General features: G+C 39.4%; 1 protein-coding gene across 2 annotated transcripts in view; it reads right to left on the bottom strand.

Annotated features, from left to right (window-relative positions):
• Window positions 1-4,911: 4,911 nt before the first annotated feature.
• The window catches only part of LOC124619847 (innexin inx3-like), a 39,428-nt gene continuing 24,078 nt past the window's right edge, over window positions 4,912-20,261 (bottom strand). For both annotated transcript variants that reach the window (XM_047146457.1, XM_047146459.1), the window contains exons 5-7: window positions 15,422-15,581; window positions 15,080-15,306; window positions 4,912-6,870 (exon numbers count right to left, since the gene is read on the bottom strand). In XM_047146457.1, coding sequence (XP_047002413.1) covers window positions 6,694-6,870; window positions 15,080-15,306; window positions 15,422-15,581 — 564 coding nt within the window. In that variant the 3' untranslated portion in view covers window positions 4,912-6,693. The remainder of the gene's footprint in view (window positions 6,871-15,079; window positions 15,307-15,421; window positions 15,582-20,261) is intronic.

Genomic DNA, 20,261 nt, shown 5'->3' with positions numbered 1-20,261 from the left:
ATGTCTGACTCCTCCATCTGCAAGCTCTGCTGTTATGACCCTATTCCAGAAGTTCAATATAACTACCAATCCCTACTTAAGCCCTTAGACCCATTCCAGAATTTTTCCCCTGGATTCATCTCGCTCCTCACTCCAACGACCACCCACACACACTCTTACATGCTTCCCAAAATCCATAAACATAACACTGTACACTGCATTGAAACCGGTTATTGTGCTCTTTCTGGAAGAATCTCCTCTATTGTGGAACATCATCTCCAACCAATTGCCCATAACTTAGCTCCTCATATTTTACCATACAGACCACTTCCTTCACTGACTCAGCCCATCACAAATTGGATCCCTCCTCCTCCTCCTGCTGCTCATCATCATCAATGCCACCTTCCTGCATACCAAAATCTCTCATACCAATGGTCTTGTTGGTATTGAACATTATCTGTTACAATGTCCATTCGACTCAGGACCCAGTACCTCATTCTTTATAAGCTAACTACTTACATCCTCATTCAGAACTACTACTGCTTTGATGGGAAGATGTGTAAACAAAACCATGGTGTTACCATGGCACCCTCCTGTGCCAATCTGTTTGTGTGTCGGCTAAATAAAACATCCCTAACCTCCCAAAAGCAAAAACCACTTGTCTGGTTCAGGTTCATTGATGATATCTGGACCCATAGCCAAGATACCCTATCCTTATTCCTCCACAGCCTCAACATCATCTCTCCCATTTGCTTCACCTGTTCTTGCTCAGCCCAACTTGACACCTTCCTGGACATTGACTACCTTTCTATGGCCTCATCCAAATGTTCTGTCCACATCAAGACCACCAACCAGCAACAGTACTGGCATTGACACTTGCCACCCCTTCCACTGCAAATTATTACTTCCATAGCCTGGCTTCCTATGGGGAGCAAGTCTGCAGAGGTGAGAATTCCCTTCCACAATATGCTGAAGGTCTCTCAGAGGCATTACTCCCCAAACCTTGTCCACAAACAGATTTCTCGCACCATATCTTCACACAGCCCTAATCCTCCCACCATCCCCAAGAACCAACTGGAAATGAGCACTCCCCTTGAAACAGAGAAAGGTGGTACTCTACACCTGCTATTATTGCAATCCTAATTTAATTTTTTTCCTCATTTTCCATTTGAATCTAGTTATCCATTTCATATACATCTCGCGTGTATACAAACACGGGAACATTTTATTCAGGTTATAATCCGCGAAAATTCATTATTCAGATGATAATTCTTAGTATGCTGGTTAGAGTAATGTGTAGGACTGGTCCAACTTTGGGTTGGGACTGAACTTGCTTGGTTTGTGTGACGGGAGGGCCTATAGAACAAGATAGCTATGATGTTTTGGCATCTTAGGGACTCTACTTGGTAGTATCGACGAGATTACTATTACTGGTTAAATCCAGTGACATGTGTATTTTGGGTTCCCCTTGCAGTTCGATAGGATTTCTCCAAAGCTAATTATTATTGTTTGGGTTTGTTTCTTGGAATCAAGTTAAATGCAGTTAGTGTGTGGTTTTTATTTTATTATTTTCATTCATATTATTAATTGTATAAATTTGTTTTCAGATCCATGTTATTTATTGTTACTGGAGGTTCCCCTTGTGATTAAATAGAGTTCCTCTAGATTACTGTTGTGTGGGATTCTCAACTCAGCACCACCACTTCTCCTTAGCTATTTCCACCATAAATTAAGTTTTTTGGGAGGAAATTTGTAAGTCAATTTACCAGTTATCTACAATTGAAGTGCTACTACTCACAGAGGTCCAGTGTGGGCTGTAATTATTATATGGCAACAAAAATTGGTATATATTCTAATGCATTAATGCGGAACTGACTTACGCTGGAAAAAATTAGTTCCAATATAGGCCACCAGGTGCAAATCTGGCTCTGTGAATGCAAGCAAGAGAGACAGAAATGTTTCCATACGTAATGGATTAGGAATAGGATTTGGGCAAAAAAAGGTCAAACAAGTGAGAAAAGCACAATGTTTATTTTATTATTAACCTTAATCATAGCTAACACTTGGTTTAAGAATCATGAAAGAAGGTTGCATATGTGGAAGAGGCCTGGAGACACTGGAAGGCTTCAGATAGATTATATAATGGTAAGACAGAGATTTAGGAACCAGGTTTTAAATTTAAAGACACTTCCAGGGTTAGATGTGGACTCAGACAACAATTTATTGGTTATGAACTGAGACTAAAACTGAAGAAACTGCAAAAAGGTAGGAATTTAAGGAGATGGGACCTGGAAAAACTGAAAGAACCAGAGGTTGTAGAGTGTTTCAGAGAGAGCATATGAGAAAAAGAAATAAAGTAGAAGAAGACTGGGTAACTTTCAGAGATGCAATAGTGAAGGCAGTAGAGGATCAAGTAGGTAAAAAGACAAGGGCTAGTAGAAATCCTTGGCTAACAGAAGGGATATTTAATTTAATTGATGAAAGGAAAAAATATAAAAATGAAGCAGGCAGAAAGGAATACAAATGTCTCAAAAATGAGATTGACAGGAAGTGCACAATGGCTAGGCAGGGATGGCCAGAGGACAAATGAAGGATGTAGAGTCATGTATCATGAGGGGTAAGACAGATACTGCCTACAGGAAAATTAAAGAGATCTTTAGAGAAAAGAGAACCACTTGTATGAATATCAAGAGCTCAGATGGAAATCCAGTTCTAAGCAAAGAAGGGAAAGCAGAAATGTGGAAGGAGTATATAGAGGGTCTATACAAGGGCGGTGTACTTGAGGACAATATTGTGAAAATGGAAGAGCATGTAGATTAAAATGAAATGGGAGATATGATACTGCATGAAGAATTTGACAGAGCACTGAAACACCTGAGTCGAAACAAGGCCCCAGGAGTAGACATTCCATTAGAACTACTGACGGCCTTGGGAGAGCCAATCATGACAAAACTCTACCATCTGGTGAGCAAGATGTATGAGACAGGTGAAATACCCTCAGACTTCAAGAAGAATATAATAATTCCAATCCCAAAGAAAGCAGGTGTTGACAGATGTGAAAATTACTGAACTATCAGTTTAATAAGTCATGGCTGCAACATACAGACAAAGTTTTTGACAATGTTGACTGGAATACCGTCTTTCAAATTCTGAAGGCGGCAGGGGTCGAATACATGGGGCAAAAGGCGATTTACAATCTGTACAGAAAGCAGATGGCAATTACAAGAGTCAGTGGTTGTGTCCCTCTACTATATGCCAGATAGAAGATGTGGACAGTTTTAAATTCTTGGGGTTACAGCTTGATAATAAATTCAACTAGGAGGAGCACACCACAGAACTGCTGAAGCATCTTAACAAATCTCTATTTACAATGCGAATTCTGTCAGACATAGGGGATATAAAAATGAAAAAGCTGGCATACTATGCTTACTTTCATTCCATAACCTCATATGGGATTATTTTTTGGGGCAATTCATCAAGCCACGCTAAAAAACGCGCAGTAAGAGTTATATGTGGTGTGAACTCAAGAACATCCAGCAGAAGCCTGTTTAGGGAACTGGGGATACTAACTACTGCTTCCCAATATACTTATTCCTTAATGAAATTTGTCATTGAAAATACCACTTTTCCAAACCAACAGCTCAATTCATGGAATCGATACTAGAAATAAGAATAATCTTCACAAGGATTTAAAGTCACTTAGTCTTGTACAAAAGGGTGTGCATTATTCAGGAACACATTTTCAATAACTTGCAAGCAGCCATAAAAAGCTTAACAACCAATGAAATTCAGTTCAAGAAAAGCCTAAGGGATTTACTGGTGTCCAAATCCTACTCCATTGATGAATCTCTCAGTAGAATTAACTGATTATATATTTGCAATATAACTTCTGCACAATTTCAGTGCAGTAATGTGTTCATGGTAAATAAGTATTATAGCAGTTCTATTACATGTTTATGACCTTATAAACAAAAAAAACTATTTTAAATTCAGTGCATTAGTGTTTGTAAAATGACTTTCATATAGTGTTCGTTAAAAAATGACTATCATTCCACTTGGGACCTTTGGAATGGTACATTAGCTTATTTGTTTGAGTTGTAAACATTTGTCATGTATTATTGTTTTTCTGACATGTTCTACATCCTGAAGGACATCCTCACTACGGATCAGTTGGAATGAAAGTATATCTATTCTAATTGGAAAGGGCATTACTTTCTGAGCCACCCACAAAATTCCTTCAACCTAAATACAAAACTAAAACATGAAGCAGCCAGAACCAGCCTTTCGATTGCCCTTTTGTCAACTTCTAAACAGCATTTGATTCAATCACCAAACACACTTATTCTTTCCTCTAAGAGCAAGGACTGATCTGTCTCCACTTCAATCTGGGCCAAGTCATCCAAGATCAGGAGAAAGAAGTGAAAATCAATAACTACTAGAAACAATATACATAGAACAATTGAAATATTATTAGTGTGCACTTCTCTAAGTCTGTTACAGTCAGCATCGTATACAGACCCAACTAGGACCAACCTGAATTTTACGAGTGGCAAACAGTGTTTAAATGTAATTAGACGACTGGTGCTGGGAATTTTATTCAATAAATGCTGAACAAACACTCCACAGACTTAATTTTAATGGACTATAACTTGCTGGATTCAAAGGCTTTCATAAGGCAGTTCTTCCAAATTGTTAAAAATACAGAGCAACTACGTTTATATTACTAACCGACTAACCCAGTTCATAGTTTATGGTTCCTAGTTCCGGTCAGAGGTTGCTTGCCTAATGGTTTCTAGGGGCCACAAAAATTTGATCTACAATGTTTTGTGTATTTATTGACCAAATTTAAAAATACTATCGTAATTACACATTAAAAAGCTTTTATCTTATGTCAAAGGTTTAATGCAATGAGACAGGTATGAAAAATGTGTATATGTTTCAAGGCAGCGTAGTTTACTACACACTAATTACACTGACTATATTCATCAAGTATGAGACAGAATATTTAGCAACATCCAATTAACTTTGAAATTATGTTTAAACATTTTATAAGCTTTTCCTGCTTACATGCTTAACAGCAAATATTTCACACATTAAATCATTTGTAAAGTAATCTCATGTTTGATGCTTTCTTATACTTTCGAGTTCACTTCTTTAATGAATTTGGGTTTACTGGCATTTACCAATGTCAAAGACAGGAATAGCAGAATACTTGGACTTTAAATGAAATTACTTTTATTACTTTATGTATTCTTTTCATAAGCAGAATTTTGGATGAACACATCTGTTTTCTAGTAAAGTCCAACAAAAATATTCCAGAAACCAAGATTTTGTATTTGAGAATTTTCAATTTTTCTGGTAAAAGTATAGAATTTTGATGGAGAAACATTAGGCCTGCAAACTGGTAAGACTACATTTTTAATACTTTCTTACATAAAATCTTTCTACGCAACATTTTCACCATTGCCATCATCAAAGTCACATTTTTAATAATTATGGTTTAAAAATACATTTTGTAAAAGAATTCTGATATTACATGAACCAGTACATACAGCAAATAAGTAACAGATATTAAAAAGGAAAAAATATAGCATGTGGGCACTCACTCACAGAATTAGTTCTGATTTATAATTAAATAAGTTAAAAAATGAGTTACATTTGTGTTTCATTTAAAAGGAAATGTATCTCTCATAATATGAAGGGGTAAGTGATTTATGATTTTTTCATTATTTGTTTCACAAATGCCAGTTGGAACTGCGAACTCAACAGATCACGATAGAGAGGTGCAGTGTATGTTCAGCCATTGATTTCATTCTGCTATAAGCAAAGCACATCACTGAGGTTATTTGCAGATAATTTAACAGTGACTTGAGATGATATTGAGCAAGCACAAACTATCTATTATTTGGCCATTTTCTCCAAACTGTGAATCTTCTGTCAGAAACAGGCCCCACAGAACTGATGATGGTGTAAAATTACTTTGGCGCGTAGATTCAGGAGCCAATTTTATTTTTAAACCATTGCATTCTTTTTAAATGTGTATAAGATGCAGTAAGAAGAATGCCCACCACCATCAACAATGACCATTGCTCCACACTAATTCAGTTCTCACAAATTCTATCATTTTATTCAAAGACTGGAGCAAAATAATGCATCACGCTGCTTCACTTTGTTAATATGTGCCAGAATTGATTCCATACCCTTTAAGATTATTTTTGTTGTGGGTTTTACAAATGTGAATCACTGAGATACTGGTAACACAACATTTTGAAATCCTTACAAAAATATTTTAATGATTATGTGTACAATCTGTAATAAATTACAAAAACATTTACAAATACATCATAAAAAGTACCAAAATAAATGGCAAGATCCTTATAAATACATTGTAAATGGCACAAATTATCACAGCATGTGAATACCACATAAATATTCAAAAATGAATCTTAACAGTATGTGCTACTTATGCACAATAAGATCATTTTAATACTCTTTCAGTCACTTTTGGCTGCTCCAGGTACTGATAACACAGTTCATTCATCACCACACAAACAACTGAAGCACAAACACTGAAAATTCATAATACTCAATTTGCACTAAACTGTTTTAAAATTGATGTGTCACAATTACAAATGCAGACATTTCTATCTCTTGTCCATCTCACTCCTTTCTCTCAAATCAGTCATGAGATCACGGGTTCCACAGCCCAGTAACTCAGGCTGCAGTTTTTGGCAAATGAGGATACAGAGGTGACATTTCAATTAATGGAGGTGTTTGATTTCCATGTGAACGTTTGTCATTTAAGTTTTCAGATAACTGATCTAGCAGTTCAGTAAATGATGCAGCACTAATACTTTGGCCCAAAAAATGTAATACTAAAAAGTCTCCAGCCTGAAAAAAAGTAGTTAGAGTTCAGTAGCACTATGTAGAGACTTTCTACCACTATAATTATAGTAACAATAAACAAAACTGAAAATACTTGGTAGTGCAGTAATAGAACTAACACCTGACACCTCAGTTTTGCATTTATTAGTAACCAAGTTACAAAAATTTGTCAATTTTTTAAAACAACAACTGTAGATATTTTATATCTTCAAAATCATTTATGCAATTTGTTCCATGTTTAAATATAGAAAAAAACAACACTGTAAATTTGAAGTTGGCTGTGTTTACAAGAAATGGGTCTCAGTTCCTCTCCATTTGGATGTTCTGCATTACTTTCAACACATGTACCTTCTTTAAACATTGTACATTTCTTATTTTCCTTTTGTAAGGACCTCCTAATGACCAAATGCCACTTTCAGTTCTCAAGTGTATGGTTTTCACCAAAATTTGTTCAAGCTCTGATTTATTAACTTCTTCTCAGATCGCTTTGGGTACAGTTCCTGTTGATTCCTGCTCTGAAATCATTCAGTTTTTTAAAAACTTCCAAAACATTCCTAAAGCTTCTTTTTGATTTCCTTTTACCTCTTGAATGCAAGTATCTGCCGGTATTCTGGTATTTGAAGACAACTTTTGATTAGTTTTTTTTTTATTAGTTTGTGTGTAAATGCTAAATTTACCTCAGTAATACCTTAGAACTTCGCTACATTCTGCCATATTTAATCTTATTTTCCAGAATTCTGGAGTTGTCCTGTAACAACTTTTTTAATGATATAGAGGAAAATTACTTTTCTTAATTTCAAATTTATTTCACTCACTGCTATGATAATGAAAAATCCTTATGAAGGTTTTATTTCTTGCTGCAGTAAATTTGACAATCGTGTACATGTCCTAAATGCAGGACAATATAAACCAAATCTGTTGCAGCTGCTTTTTATTAAACCTCCACATTTCTAAAGTTCTTAACTTCCCTTACTGCCTCATTAGGCATACAGAACCTTATTTCATCCATGTAGGACATTTCCCTTTCAAAAGGATCAGTGTTACTGGCCACCTTTCATACACTGTTGGGTAATGACAATTTCTAGTTTTCTGAGATTCTTCATGGGTTATTCCTGAAAGCTGTTAATTATAAACCAGGTCACACAGAATTTCTTCATCTTTCTTTTTAAGTATTTAAATGGAAGTTTTTTAGTCCACGTATAATAAGTTATATAACTATGTACCAAACTCTACTTAATTTTGGTTTCGTAATAACTGCTGGTAGCACTCTTTTTACTCGTTTCATTTCTTGGCCCTTTTATTTCATGAACACTTCTTTGGAACTCAATTAAGATTTTATATATTCATGATTCATATCTTACTGTAAACCAGAGCTGATAATATTAGTTTCAGACCTTGCAGAGTGGTTACATTTGTTTTTGGCATTAAGTATTGTTTTTCTGTTTGTCTCTTTGGTGCATTATCTGCTCATCCTTTTCAGTTATCTTGAGCAAAATTTATTGTCTCTTGTCATACTGATTAGACATTTTGTAATTGGATAAATAAAACATCTACTCACCAAGTGGCAGCAGGAGAGCACATCTATTAAGGTATTCAAGTTTGCAAGCTTCTGGAGCCAGTGGCTCCTTCTGGCAGAAGGACTGGAGGGAAGGAAGAGGGGGGGGGAAGGAAGAGGGGGGGGGGGGGGGGGGGAAGGAAGAGGGGGGGGAAGGAAGAGGGGGGGGGAAGGAAGAGGGGGGGGGAAGGAAGAGGGGGGGGGAAGGAAGAGGGGGGGGAAGGAAGAGGGGGGGGAAGGAAGAGGGGGGGGGAAGGAAGAGGGGGGGGAAGGAAGAGGGGGGGGGGGAAGGAAGAGGGGGGGGGAAGGAAGAGGGGGGGGGAAGGAAGAGGGGGGGGAAGGAAGAGGGGGGGGAAGGAAGAGGGGGGGGGGGGAAGGAAGAGGGGGGGGGAAGGAAGAGGGGGGGGGAAGGAAGAGGGGGGGGGGAAGGAAGAGGGGGGGGAAGGAAGAGGGGGGGAAGGAAGAGGGGGGAAGGAAGAGGGGGGGAAGGAAGAGGGGGGGAAGGAAGAGGGGGGGAAGGAAGAGGGGGGGAAGGAAGAGGGGGGGGAGGAAGAGGGGGGGGGAAGGAAGAGGGGGGGGAAGGAAGAGGGGGGGGAAGGAAGAGGGGGGGGAAGGAAGAGGGGGGGGAAGGAAGAGGGGGGGAGGAAGAGGGGGAAGGAAGAGGGGGGGGGGAAGGAAGAGGAGGGGGGGAAGGAAGAGGAGGGGGGGAAGGAAGAGGAGGGGGGGGAAGGAAGAGGGGGGGGGAGGAAGAGGAGGGGGGGGGAAGGAAGAGGGGGGGGGAAGGAAGAGGGGGGGGAAGGAAGAGGGGGGGGAAGGAAGAGGGGGGGGAAGGAAGAGGGGGGGGAAGGAAGAGGGGGGGGAAGGAAGAGGGGGGGAAGGAAGAGGGGGGGGAAGGAAGAGGGGGGGGAAGGAAGAGGGGGGGGGAAGGAAGAGGGGGGGAAGGAAGAGGGGGGGGGGGAAGGAAGAGGGGGGGGGGGAAGGAGGGGGGGGGGAAGGAAGAGGGGGGGAAGGAAGAGAGGGGGGAAGGAAGAGAGGGGGGAAGGAAGAGAGGGGGGAAGGAAGAGAGGGGGAAGGAAGAGAGGGGGGAAGGAAGAGAGGGGGGAAGGAAGAGAGGGGGGAAGGAAGAGAGGGGGGGAAGGAAGAGAGGGGGGGAAGGAAGAGAGGGGGGAAGGAAGAGAGGGGGGAAGGAAGAGAGGGGGGGAAGGAAGAGAGGGGGGAAGGAAGAGAGGGGGGGAAGGAAGAGAGGGGGGAAGGAAGAGAGGGGGGAAGGAAGAGAGGGGGGGAAGGAAGAGAGGGGGGGGAAGGAAGAGAGGGGGGAAGGAAGAGGGGGGGAAGGAAGAGGGGGGGAAGGAAGAGGGGGGGGGGAAGGAAGAGGGGGGGGGGAAGGAAGAGGGGGGGGGGAAGGAAGAGGGGGGGGGGAAGGAAGAGGGGGGAAGGAAGAGGGGGGAAGGAAGAGGGGGGGAAGGCAAAAGACTGGTGAGGTTTTGGAAAAAGGGTGGAGTTCAGAAAAAGTACCCAGAACCCAGGATCAGGGAAGGCTTACAAATGGCCAGATAGGATGAGAAGGGGACTGTACCAGACAAGATTTGAAAATCCAAGAGCTTAAAGTTGGAAGATAGGGTAACATGCAAGGAAGAGATTACTGCCAAAACATTGTAACCAGTTAATAAGAGCAGAAAGCTAAGTACATTGTATGTGATGGAAGTGGCGGGAGGGTGGAACATCAAGTCAAAGTGAAAGATATAGAAAATTGAAAGGGAGTGAATAAAGAGATAGTTAACATGACGAAATGCTGAGACTGAAGAAATTAATAGACTGAGGCCAGGTTGGTAGCAAGAACCAAGGACATGTTGCAGCACTAGTTCCTGTTTGTGCAGTTCTGAGAAATTGGTATCTGGGGGGGAAAATCCAGATGGCAAATGTGGGAAACAGACACTGAGATCACCACTATCAGCTACTTTGACAAGGCTGAGTTCCTACAATCATGTCCTGAAATGAGGTCCGTTTTCAGACATTTTGCCCACCACAACTAGAAAAGCTTTTTTCAACTTCCCTATCTCTGCAATATCCTTGTCGGATCCTATTCTCCTTGTGCACCCATCTCCCTACCTTTGGCTTCTATCCCTGTGACTGTCACCACTGTAAGACTTGGCCTATGCAACTTCCTGTCACCACCTATACCAGCTCTGTAACTGGCAAAACATCAACAACAATTTCTTTGGTTTCAGCATTTCTTCACAGTGAATGTTGCTTTCTTCACTCAATTTTAGTTTTATATATCTTTCACTCTCTCACCTGTTCTCAACCCCCACCTCGCACCTCCCTACCCCACCTCTATCACATACAACGCACTTAGCTTTCCATTCTTATTAACTCATGCACAACGTTTTGGCAGTAATCTGTCTTTCACATTACCCTATCTTCCACCTTAAACCTCTCTCGTTTTCAAATTCATCTGGTGCAGTCCCCAACAATCAGTCTTTTCTTCTCATACCATCTGGGATTCTGGGTAACTTTTCCAAACTCTACCCTTTTTCCTAAACTTCAACAGTACTTTTCCTTCATGCCCCTTCATTCCCCTTCTGCCAGAAGAGACCACTGGCTCCAAAAGCTTGCCAACTTAAATATCTTCATCTACATATTCTGCTGCCACCACTAGGTGAGTAGATTTTTTTGCCTAACGAATTGCATTAGTTTTTCAAAAGCTGACTATCTTTGCTGATGATCAGACAGTTTGATGATGATATTATTTCTTTCCTTTCTCAGACGTTATGTCTGGTTAAAAATGGAAAGTGACGCGGACCTTGATCAAGTGCGACTTCCTTTTACAATACAACAAATATACAGAAGAAAACAGGAGAAAGAACTGAAAAATACATCCAACTGGCTGAGAAAGTTAAGGACATGTGGCATCAGGATAAAGTTGACATTATACCAATTGTACTATCAACTACAGAAGTCATACCACACACTATCCACCAGTACATCAACGCAATACAGCTACATCCAAACGTATATATACAACTACATATCTAAAAACAAAGATGATGTGACTTACCAAATGAAAGTGCTGGCAGGTCGACAGACACACAAACAAACACAAACATACACATAAAATTCAAGCTTTCGCAACAAACTGTTGCCTCATCAGGAAAGTGGATATATGTGTGTGTGTGTGTGTGTGTGTGTGTGTGTGTGTGTGTGTGTGTGTGTGTGTGCGTACCCGTCCTTTTTCCCCCCTAAGGTAGGTCTTTCCGCTCCCGGGATTGGAATGACTCCTTACCCTCTCCCTTAAAACCCACATCCTTTCGTCTTTCCCTCTCCTTCCCTCTTTCCTGATGAGGCAACAGTTTGTTGCGAAAGCTTGAATTTTGTGTGTATGTTTGTGTTTGTTTGTTTGTGTGTCTGTCGACCTGCCAGCACTTTCATTTGGTAAGTCACATCATCTTTGTTTTTAGATATATATTTCCTACATGGAATATTTCCCTCTATTGTAACTATATACAACTACAGAAATATGTAATTATTGGTACATGTTCAATTACCTGAAAGTTCCTAAATGCAATGTAACATATACCGTACAGTTAAAAGGAAGTCACGCTTGATCAAGGTCCGCGTCACTTTCCATTTTTAACCAGTCCTAAGGTCTGAGAAAGGAAAGAAGATAATAATATTGTCTGGTAAAATTTCTTTTGGTTTCTGTTGAATGTTTGGTTTTGTTTCCTTCTATTTTCACTTTCTTTGTATCTCCTAAGTTGTTTGGCCAATGCTTGTAATTTCTGCTTCTTTTCATCCAATTGCTCTATCGCTTCTTGTTGTGAGATTTTACCTAACCTTTTTCGTTTTTTGTCTGACATTTCATTTCTTATAAATTGTGTTAGCTGTCCGATGTCTCTTCTCAGTTTTTCTATTCTGATCTGTAGCCTGTGTTGCCATGCTGGTTTTGTGGGTTTCTTCTGTGTGTTGGTTGGTTCTGATCTGGGCCTAGGGTGTATATTTAGTGTAGTGAGTGCTTCTATATAAACCAGTAGTTGTAACTCTTCCATAGTTGTATTTTCATTTATTTTGTTGTGTATGATTGTGTTGATAGTTGTTGTTGTTGTTGTTGTTTCGACTTGTGGGTTATTTGGTGATCTATGCAAGAATGGTCTAATGTCTGTATTTGTGTCTTTGTATTCTATACATGTCAGCTGAAATTTTTCTTCTATATCTAACATGTGTGCCACTTCATGTTCTATTTGTGCTTGTTCTGGTGGCTGTCTTAAGATATCGTTTTCCTCTGTTTAATTGATGCATCATGTTCTTTGTTTGTTTGCTCTGGGATGTTTGAGTCCATTACTGTATTTTCTTCTTCTTCTGATTGCACATTATTTTGTTCCAGTATTTGTTGTACTTGTTGTTTGATGTTTTCTAATTCTGACTGGGGTATCCTGTTATTTTTGATTATTACACGGAACTGATCAGCCAGTCGTTCTGTTAAAAATTTTAATTCTGGGTATCTGGTAATAAATGTTGTGTATACTTGTGATCTGTATCCAGTTGTGTTGGTTCCTAAGTTTGTTACTTGGTAATAACAGAACATGAGGTGTCGGTTAACTTCATCTGACCATCCTACCCTCTGTCTGTTTTCCTTCTAGAGTGGTTGCAGGAAGCATATCCTTCAAAACACCTCTATTTGAATTTAAATCATTTTCCGTGTGGCTAGCAGAGTCGTTACCATTGTGGGAGGGCATAGGGTTCAAGCGTCATCCCTGACCATGACAGCACTTGTCCGAGGCTTCATTAGGGGGGTTAGCCCTATTAGTGGTTTGTTCTTTTCGTCACCTTTCACGACTGGCAGAACATACCGGAGGCCTATTCTTTTCCCGGGCCTCCACAGGATAAATCATATTTGTAGTATCTATTCCTATTTTTTGTCTGCATCCTAGATATTTATAGGCATCTGTTTTTTCCATCGCTTCTATGCAGTCGCTGTGGTTACCCAATATGTAATCTTCTTGTGTAGTGTGTTTTCCCTTGACTATGCTATTTTTCTTACATTTGTCTGTCCCAAAAGCCATATTTATATCATTGCTGAATACTTCTGTTATCTTTAGTAATTAGTTGAGTTGTTGATTTGTTGCTGCCAGTAGTTTTAGATCATCCATGTACAGTAAATGTGTGGGTATGTTCCAGTACTATTATATCCATAATTTGTATTTGTATTATTTAGCATGGGTTCAGAGCAAGGCAGAACCAGAAAGGACATAATGAGTCTCCTTGGTATATTCCACGCTTAATCTGTATTGGCTGTGATGTGATATCCGAATTTGTATGGATATTAAGTGTGGTTTTCCAATTTTTCATTACTATGTTTAGGAACTGTATTAATTTAGGATCTACTTTGTATATTTCCAATATCTGTAGTAACCATCAGTGGGGTACACTATCAAAAGCTTTTTGGTAATCAATGTATGCGTAGTGCAGCGACCTTTGTTTAGTTTTAGCTTGATATGTCACCTCTGCATCTATTATCAGTTGCTCTTTACATCCTAGTGCTCCTTTGCAGCAGCCTTTTTGTTCTGTGTTGTATATGTCATTAATTTCTGTGTAATGACTGAAGTTAATATTTTGTAGCTTGTAGGTAGGCATGTTATGGGGCGACATTTTTCTGGGTTTGCTGTGTCTGCTTGATCTTTAGGTTTCAGGTAAGTTATTCCTTGTGTAAGTGTATGAGGGACTGTGTATGAGTCTGCAATGTAATTGTTAAATAATTTATCTAAAAACAAAGATGATGTGACTTACCAAATGAAAGCGCTGGCAGGTCGATAGACACACAAACAAACACAAACATACACACAAAATTCAAGCTTTCGGAAGGAGTGGGAAAGACGAAAGGATGTGGGTTTTACCCCCCCACACACACACACACACACACACACACTGTACATGTGTGAATGGATATGTGTGTGTGTGTGTGTGTGTGTGTGTGTGTGTGTGTGTGTGTGTGTGTGTGTGTGTGTGTGTGTGGGCGCGCGCACGAGCGTATACCCGTCCTCTTTTCCCCCCTAAGGTAAGTCTTTCCACTCCCGGGATTGGAATGACTCCTTACCCTCTCCCTTAAAACCCACATCCTTTCGTCTTTCCTTCTCCTTCCCTCTTTCCTGATGAGGCAACAGTTTGTTGCAAAAGCTTGAATTTTGTGTGTGTGTGTGTGTGTGTGTTTGTTTGTGTGTATATCGACCTGCCAGCGCTTTCGTTTGGTAAGTCACATCTTTGTTTTTAGATATATTTTTCCCATGTGGAATGCTTCCCTCTATTATATTAATATTGTTAAATAATTTAGTTAGATGTGAATGTGTTGAGGTGAACTACTTTAGCCAGAAATTTGCTATTTTATCATTTCCAGGGGCTTTCCAAATTGTGCGTAGAATTAATTGCTCGAGTGACTTCATGTTGCAAAATTATCACTTCAGGCATTTGTGGTATCATCTTGTATGAGTCTGTTTCTGCTTGTATCCACCATGCATTTCTGTTATGTTGTACTGGGTTTGACCATATGTTGCTCCAGAAGTGTTTTATGTCTTATTATTATTAACATCACATTGGACAAGTGTGCTTTATCATTTTAAACGAACTATTTTATCACACAGAAATACACCGTTATCTTCAAATACTTACAGACAGTTTTGTGGCTATTGATTTCGTAGCTGTCCTTGAAATTTTGAAACCTCGTTTAAAAACAGTTTCTCTGGCTTTTGGAAACCGCGTAATTGCTAATGTGTACAATAGGCCCAAGCTTGATATAACTGCCAATATTATTAACCAAAACCACAGGAAGATGTATATCTTCTCATTGAGAATATTGAGTGCCAGTACACACATAACATCAAGTACCTGTATCCCCCCTGCAAAGTAAATTGAAATTATATTAATACTATAAGGATATATTTATGCATATTAGCAACATAAAATTTCTTTCATGCAAGAAAAAACTGTACAGAACAAAGAAATTATTCATACCTGAAGGACCATATTTATGAAATGTGCATTTTGTAATTTTTGGGAATACATCAGCCATTGGATCAGTTCGAAATTCTTGGTCCGGAAGTTGCAGAACTTTGGTTCCATACTCAAGAAATGTCCCACCAAGGAACTTATTAATTAGAAATATGTTTCCAAACTGAAAAAAAGGTTACTGAATTTAATTTATTTCTGAAGAACATTGCCCTTTTCTTTGCACGTTGTTTCTTTACAGTATTTTTAAGTTGTAGCTTCTTATCACACAGTGTATAGCGATTTCATTCTGTAACAAATTATGTTAATGTGTCTAGCATAGCTACTGGTGTGACAAGTCCATACAGAACATTTTCTCATAGAATATAAGTGTAAATTTTTCTGTATTGCACTCAGATGTATGCTCACATCCTCAAATCCTTTTGATGTTCCCAAGATACCCCTCTGCATTATCCATAGTATTAGATAATGGATGTGTAATTTCTCATCATTAGAATACTGCATTTAACATCTGAAATTCATTAAGTGTAGTCTCTTCATAAAAATTTTCAGTGTTTTGTAGGAATAATTAAGGGCAATCATAATTAAACTTGCAAAAGGAAGCAAAGCATTTATATTTAAATGCATGTGTTATCCAGGGGAAAATAATGTAGAAGCAATTAACTCCAAGTACAAACCATTGGACTGATTTCAACCAAACAGAACACATATCACTTACTGTCTAAGGAACTGCTGTGAGGGTGAACGTAAAAAATAAGTGTAGCTCATGATACATGTATATCCAGATTTCATTTATCCTGCATCTGCTAATGTGAGAGCACTTAGCAACTTTCAACAAACTTTACACATAATGTCAAAGTTTTATGAAATGTTTCTCACTGACAACCCCCAAAAAATGATGAATGGAAAAACATTTATTACTTAGTACATTTTCACTGTTTGTGCTGTAAAACTGCCACATGAAGCATGATGTTTTAATTTATTACTACTTTACCGATAACTGTTTTCTTGACATTTTGCAGACAGTATTCACATATACCACTGAATGTACCAGCAAAATTATATCACTGTATGGCACACAGTTCAGGAGAGACGGTGTCAAACACTAAGTTGGATGAAAGTTAGACTGCAGGGTGAAATTTGCTAGAGATATGAGGCTTACCCAGAAACTAAGGTGATAAGGCATGCAGCTTTAACATGGAATGTCCGTGGGGGAAGTTGGTACCACTGCTATGTCACAGGCAACAAGTGGAAGGAAGAAGCATTCCCAACAATCATAAGCTCGTCGATTAGTGTTGCGGCGACAGAAATAAGCATTCTCATTCCGGCACCTGGCAAGTGCAAAGTGCATGCTGTGATTTGCTACCTAAATGTTAAGGGCATGAACACTGCTGTGATTCATCATGAAATTGTTTCAGTGTGCGGAGAGGATGTGATGAAATGGGTGCGGAATTTCAATTTTCGAAGGACGAAAATTCACTGTGAAGACAGAATCGGAAGGCCATTTGTTGTGACTGGTGATGTGCTGCAGAAAATTGAAGCTCATCATCTCTCTGATTGCCATTCAACAATTTACCTAAAAACACAAAATGAATAGGGTCAGTGCTGCTCGTGAATTTTTTTGATTGTTTTGAGACTGAAGGCAATGCTTTTATCAGTTCTGTAGTGATAGAAGATGAAACTTGGGCTTGTCACCATACTCCAAAGGGCAAACAACAGTCAGTGCAGTGGTGTCATACTCATTCTCCTTTAGCCAAAAAATTCACAACTCAACAAACAGCAAGGCAAATCAGGGTGTCAGTGTTTTGGTACAGAAAACGGGGTTCTGCTCATTGATTTTTTGGGAACAGGTGAAATATTAAATGCTGTAAGTCTGGGGTTGTAATAAAAGACAGTAAAAGCAAAGCTTAAGTTTTAAATTTCATGTTTAAGAAATCATTCATGGAGGAGGATCGTACAAACATACAGTTGTCTAATTGTCATACAGATTCCCAGATGGAGGACATATAAATTGGCATCCAAGGCTTAGGGAAGCATCTGAAAGCAAATAAATCACCAGGTCCAGATGGAATCAAAATTCTGTTTTACAAAGAGTGCTCTGCAGCATTGGCCCCCTTACATAGCCGGCATTTATTACAAATATCTCACTCAGCATAAGGTCCCAATGGGATGGAAAAAAGTGCAAGTGACTCCTGTGTGTAAGAAAGGTAAAAATATGATAATTATAACCAATATCCTTAACATTGGTTTGCTGCAGAATTCTCTACCAAATTCTGAGTTCAGATGCAATAAGTTTGCTCAAGACAGGAAAGCTTCTGCACACAAATCAGCATGGGTTTAGAGTACATCAACCATCTGAAAATTCAACCCTCCCTGTTCTCACATGATATACTACAAACAATGGATGGAGGGAAACAGGCAGATTCCATATTCCTAGACTTCTGGAAAGAATTTGAAATTATGTCCCACTACAGATTGTTGACAAGTGTCCAAGTATATGGTTTATGAATGCAGCAGAGGATCAAGTAGGTAAAAAGACTAGGGCTACTAGAAATCCTTGGGTAACAGACGAAATACTGAATTTAATTGACAAAAGGAGAACATATAAAAATGCAGTAAATGAAGCAGGCAAAAAGGAATACAAACGTCTCAAAAATGAGATCGACAGGAAGTGCAAAATGGCTAAGCAGGGATGGCTAAAGAACAAATGTAAGGATGTAGAGGCTTACCTCACTAGGGGTAAGATAGATACTGCCTACAGGAAAATTAAAGAAACCTTTGGAGAAAAGAGAACCACTTGTATGAATATCGAAAGCTCAGATGGAAACCCAGTTCTAAGCAAAGAAGGGAAAGCAGAAAGGTGGAAGGAGTATATAGAGGCTCTATACAAGGGCGATGCACTTGAGGACAATATTATGGAAATGGAAGAGGATGTAGATGAAGATGAAATGGGAGATATGATACTGTGTGAAGAGTTTGGCAGAGCACTGAAACACCTGAGTCGAAACAAGGCCCCGAGAGTAAACAACATTCACTTAGAACTGCTGGACAGCCTTGGGAGAGCCAGTCCTGACAAAACTCTACCATCTGGTGAGCAAGGTGTACGAGACAGGCGAAATACCCTCAGACTTCAAGAAGAATATAATAATTCCAATCCCAAAGAAAGCAGGTGTTGACAGATGTGAAAGTTACCAAACTATCAGTTTAATAAGTCATGGCTGCAATATACTAACGCGAATTCTTTACAGATGAATGGAAAAACTAGTAGAAGCCGACCTCGGGGAAGATCAGTTTGGATTCCGTAGAAATATCGGAACACGTGAGGCAATACTGACCCTACGACTTATCTTAGAAGCTAGATTAAGGAAAGGCAAACCTATGTTCCTAGCATTTGTAGACTTAGAGAAAGCTTTTGACAATGTTGACTGGAATATTCTCTTTCAAATTCTGAATGTGGCAGGGGTAAAATACAGGGAGCGAAAAGCTATTTACAATTTGTACAGAAACCAGATAGCAGTTATAAGAGTCGAGGGGCATGAAAGGGAATCAGTGGTTGGGAAAGGAGTGAGACAGGGTTGTAACCTCTCCCTGATGTTATTCAATATCTATATCGAGCAAGCAGTGAAGGAAACAAAAGAAAAATTTAGAGTATGGAGAAGAAATAAAAACTTTGAGGTTCGCCGATGACATTGTAATTCTGTCAGAGGCAGCAAAGGACTTGGAAGAGCAGTTGATCGGAATGGACAGTGTCTTGAAAGGAGGATATAAGATGAACATCAACAAAAGCAAAATGAGGATAATGGAATGTAGTCCAATTAAGTCGGGTGATGCTGAGGGAATTAGATTAGGAAATGAGAGACTTATAGTAGTAAAGGAGTTTTGCTATTTGGGGAGCAAAATAACTGATGATGGTCGAAGTAGAGAGGATATAAAATGTAGACTGGCAATGGCAAGGAAAGCATTTCTGAAGAAGAGAAATTTGTTAACATCGAGTATAGATGTAAGTGTTAGGAAGTCGTTTCTGAAAGTATTTGTATGGAGTGTAGCCATGTATGGAAGTGAAACAGGGACGATAAATAGTTTGGACAAGAAGAGAATAGAAGCTCTCGAAATGTGGTGCTACAGAAGAATGCTGAAGATTAGATGGGTAGATCACATAACTAATGAGGAAGTATTGAATAGGATTAGGGAGAAGAGAAGTTTGCGGCACAACTTGACTAGAAGAAGGGATCGGTTGGCAGGATATGTTCCGAGGCATCAAGGGATCACCAATTTCGAATTGGAGGGCAGTGTGGAGAGTAAAAATTGTAGAGGGAGACGAAGAGATGAATACAGTAACCAGATTCAGAAGGATGTAGGTTGCAGTAGGTACTGGGAGATGAAGCTTGCACAGGATAGAGTAGCATGGAGAGCTTCATCAAACCAGTCTCAGGACTGAAGACAACAACGACAACAACAACAACAACAACAACAACAACAAGTGTGAATGGCTGGAAAATTTCTTAAATAAGAGAACCCAGTATGTCATCCTTGGTGAGTATTCTCTGGAGACAAGGATATCACAAGTGCCCCAGGGAAGCATGATAGGACCACTTATATTCTCCACATACATAAATGACCTGAGACGGGGTGAGCAGCAATTAATAGCTATTTGCTGATGACACTGCGGTATATGGGAAGGTGTCATCATTGAGTGACTCCAGGAGTATACAAGATGATAGGCAAAATTTCTAGTTGGTGTGATGAAAGGCAGCTTGCTCTACATATAGAGAAGAGCAAGTTAATGAGGATGAGTACAAAAAATAGCCCTGAAACATTTGAATACAGAACTAGTGATTGCACCTCA

This window comes from Schistocerca americana, chromosome 6 (assembly GCF_021461395.2).
Source record: "Schistocerca americana isolate TAMUIC-IGC-003095 chromosome 6, iqSchAmer2.1, whole genome shotgun sequence".
NCBI classification, from domain to species: Eukaryota; Metazoa; Arthropoda; class Insecta; order Orthoptera; family Acrididae; genus Schistocerca; species Schistocerca americana.
Note: the sequence above shows the minus strand (reverse complement) of the source record. Positions and strands in the feature narration are given on the sequence as shown.